Genomic DNA, 2334 nt, shown 5'->3' on the forward strand with positions numbered 1-2334 from the left:
CCAAAGGGCAGGCAGGAGGTGGTGGCCAGAGGAAGCCAGGGACAGAGGCTGGGGTGAAGGTAGGTGGCAGCCAGGGGCAGGAGGCGGGGCCAGAGGAGAGCAGGCTTGCAAACCTCAGATAACGTTCTGCCCAGCACGGCAGGAGTCAATTTGGTCCACTTGCCCAGTGACAAGGAAAAAAAAAGTGGGCTGTGACTTAAAGATCTTAAGTCTCACCAGAGAGGGGTTGGTCTGGAGGTGGGAGGAGGGAGTGACTAGGCAAGGAGGAGACAGGGCCTCAGGAGGGTGCAAGGAAGTGTCTCAGCTGAGACTGGGGCAAGGCAGGAGCAAAGTCTGCAGGAGAGAGGCGTCCTCCAGGATCTGGAGAACCCAGAGGCAGCCCCTCCTGTGTGCTGGGAAGGGCTCTGGGCACTGTCAGCCCTTCTCACCCTCTGAGGCTCAAGCCAGAAGCCCAAGGTGCTTGCTGAGTTGGTGACAGAGCCACGGAGCTGGTACCCCCGGGGCCCCCTGCCCTTCTTCACTCCCCAGCATGGAGGAAGGTGGCGATTTTGACAACTACTACGGGGCGGACAACCAGTCTGAGTGTGAGTACACGGACTGGAAGTCCTCGGGGGCCCTCATCCCCGCCATCTACATCTTGGTCTTCCTCCTGGGCACCACGGGCAACGGTCTGGTGCTCTGGACTGTGTTTCGGAGCAGCCGGGAGAAGAGGCGCTCGGCTGACATCTTCATCGCCAGCCTGGCAGTCGCCGACCTGACCTTCGTGGTGACCCTGCCCCTGTGGGCCACCTACACCTACCGGGACTACGACTGGCCCTTTGGGACCTTCTCGTGCAAGCTCAGCAGCTATCTCATCTTTGTCAACATGTACGCCAGCGTCTTCTGCCTCACCGGCCTCAGCTTCGACCGCTACCTGGCCATCGTGAGGCCAGTGGCCAACGCTCGGCTGAGGCTGCGGGTCAGCGGGGCCGTGGCCACCGCGGTGCTGTGGGTGCTGGCCGCCCTCCTGGCCATGCCCGTCATGGTGTTCCGCTCCACCGGGGACCTGGAGAACAGCACCAAGGTGCAGTGCTACATGGACTACTCCATGGTGGCGACCTCGAGCTCAGAGTGGGCCTGGGAGGTGGGCCTGGGGGTCTCGTCCACCGCCGTGGGCTTCGTGGTGCCCTTCACCATCATGCTGACCTGTTACTTCTTCATCGCCCAGACCATCGCCGGCCACTTCCGCAAGGAGCGCATCGAGGGCCTGCGCAAGCGGCGCCGGCTGCTCAGCATCATCGTGGTGCTGGTGGTGACCTTCGCCCTGTGCTGGATGCCCTACCACCTGGTGAAGACGCTCTACATGCTGGGCAGCCTGCTGCACTGGCCCTGCGACTTCGACCTCTTCCTCATGAACGTCTTCCCCTACTGCACCTGCATCAGCTACGTCAACAGCTGCCTCAACCCCTTCCTCTACGCCTTCTTCGACCCCCGCTTCCGCCAGGCCTGCACCTCCGTGCTCTGCTGGGGCCAGACCAGGTGCGGGGGCTCCTCCCACAGCAGCAGTGGGGAGAAGTCGGCCAGCTACTCTTCGGGGCACAGCCAGGGGCCCGGCCCCAACATGGGGAAGGGCGGGGAGCAGGCACACGAGAAATCCATCCCCTACAGCCAGGAGACCCTGGTGGTCGACTAGGGCTGGCATCGGGGAGAAGGCTGGTGCCCCGGGTGCTCCCAGCCCTTGCTCTGGATATCAGGTAGTGTGGCTGCGCCTTCTGCCCTGCACGTCGCCCCTTCCCTGCCCGCGCCTCCCGCCCAGCCCCCTCCTCCTCTTAGTCCTTTATTCTTTCTCGGAGGTTTGTGGTTTAGTGGAAAGAGACTGAGCCCTGCAGAACTGAGCTTGCACAAGTCTCGTAACCTCGCGGAGCCTCGGTTTCTCCTTTGGTATAAAATGGGGGAGAGTCATATTGACCCTAAAATGTTGAGGTGTGAGTCCTGACTCAAAAAAGTTTGTTCCCCTCCACCCCTTTTTTAGATCTCCAGCCCTCTTTTCTCTCTCCTTCCCTTTTAGTTTTCCCTCTCTCTCTGCCACTGTTGCTCCTCATCCGACCTTCTAGCTCTGACCTTCTGGCTCCGACCTTCTGGCTCCAGCGCCCTCTCACGGCGGCCCCTCTATTCGGAGGAACCCCGAGGGTTAAGGATCCTGACGCTCGCAGAGACTAACCCTGTTCTTCATCCTGTTTTCTGAGCGGGAGGCAGGGAAGGGCTGGCGCGGGGGTGGGCTGGCCTCAGCTGAGAATTAGTGCTCCAGTCCCTGGGGCCCGGAGCTCCAGAACTTTCCCTAAAATTGGATCAGTT

The 2334-nt window shown here is 61.4% G+C and overlaps 1 protein-coding gene across 1 annotated transcript; it reads left to right on the forward strand.

Annotated features, from left to right (window-relative positions):
* Positions 1–303: 303 nt before the first annotated feature.
* APLNR (apelin receptor) lies at positions 304–2023 on the forward strand. Its single transcript, XM_012643974.1, has one exon. It carries the CDS (start codon positions 530–532, stop codon positions 1670–1672), a length of 1143 nt encoding a protein of 380 aa, XP_012499428.1. The 5' UTR covers positions 304–529; the 3' UTR covers positions 1673–2023.
* The last annotated feature ends 311 nt before the right edge of the window (positions 2024–2334 follow it).

The sequence above is a fragment of the Propithecus coquereli genome, unplaced genomic scaffold (assembly GCF_000956105.1).
Source record: "Propithecus coquereli isolate 6110/MARCELLA unplaced genomic scaffold, Pcoq_1.0 Scaffold202, whole genome shotgun sequence".
Classification (NCBI taxonomy): domain Eukaryota; kingdom Metazoa; phylum Chordata; class Mammalia; order Primates; family Indriidae; genus Propithecus; species Propithecus coquereli.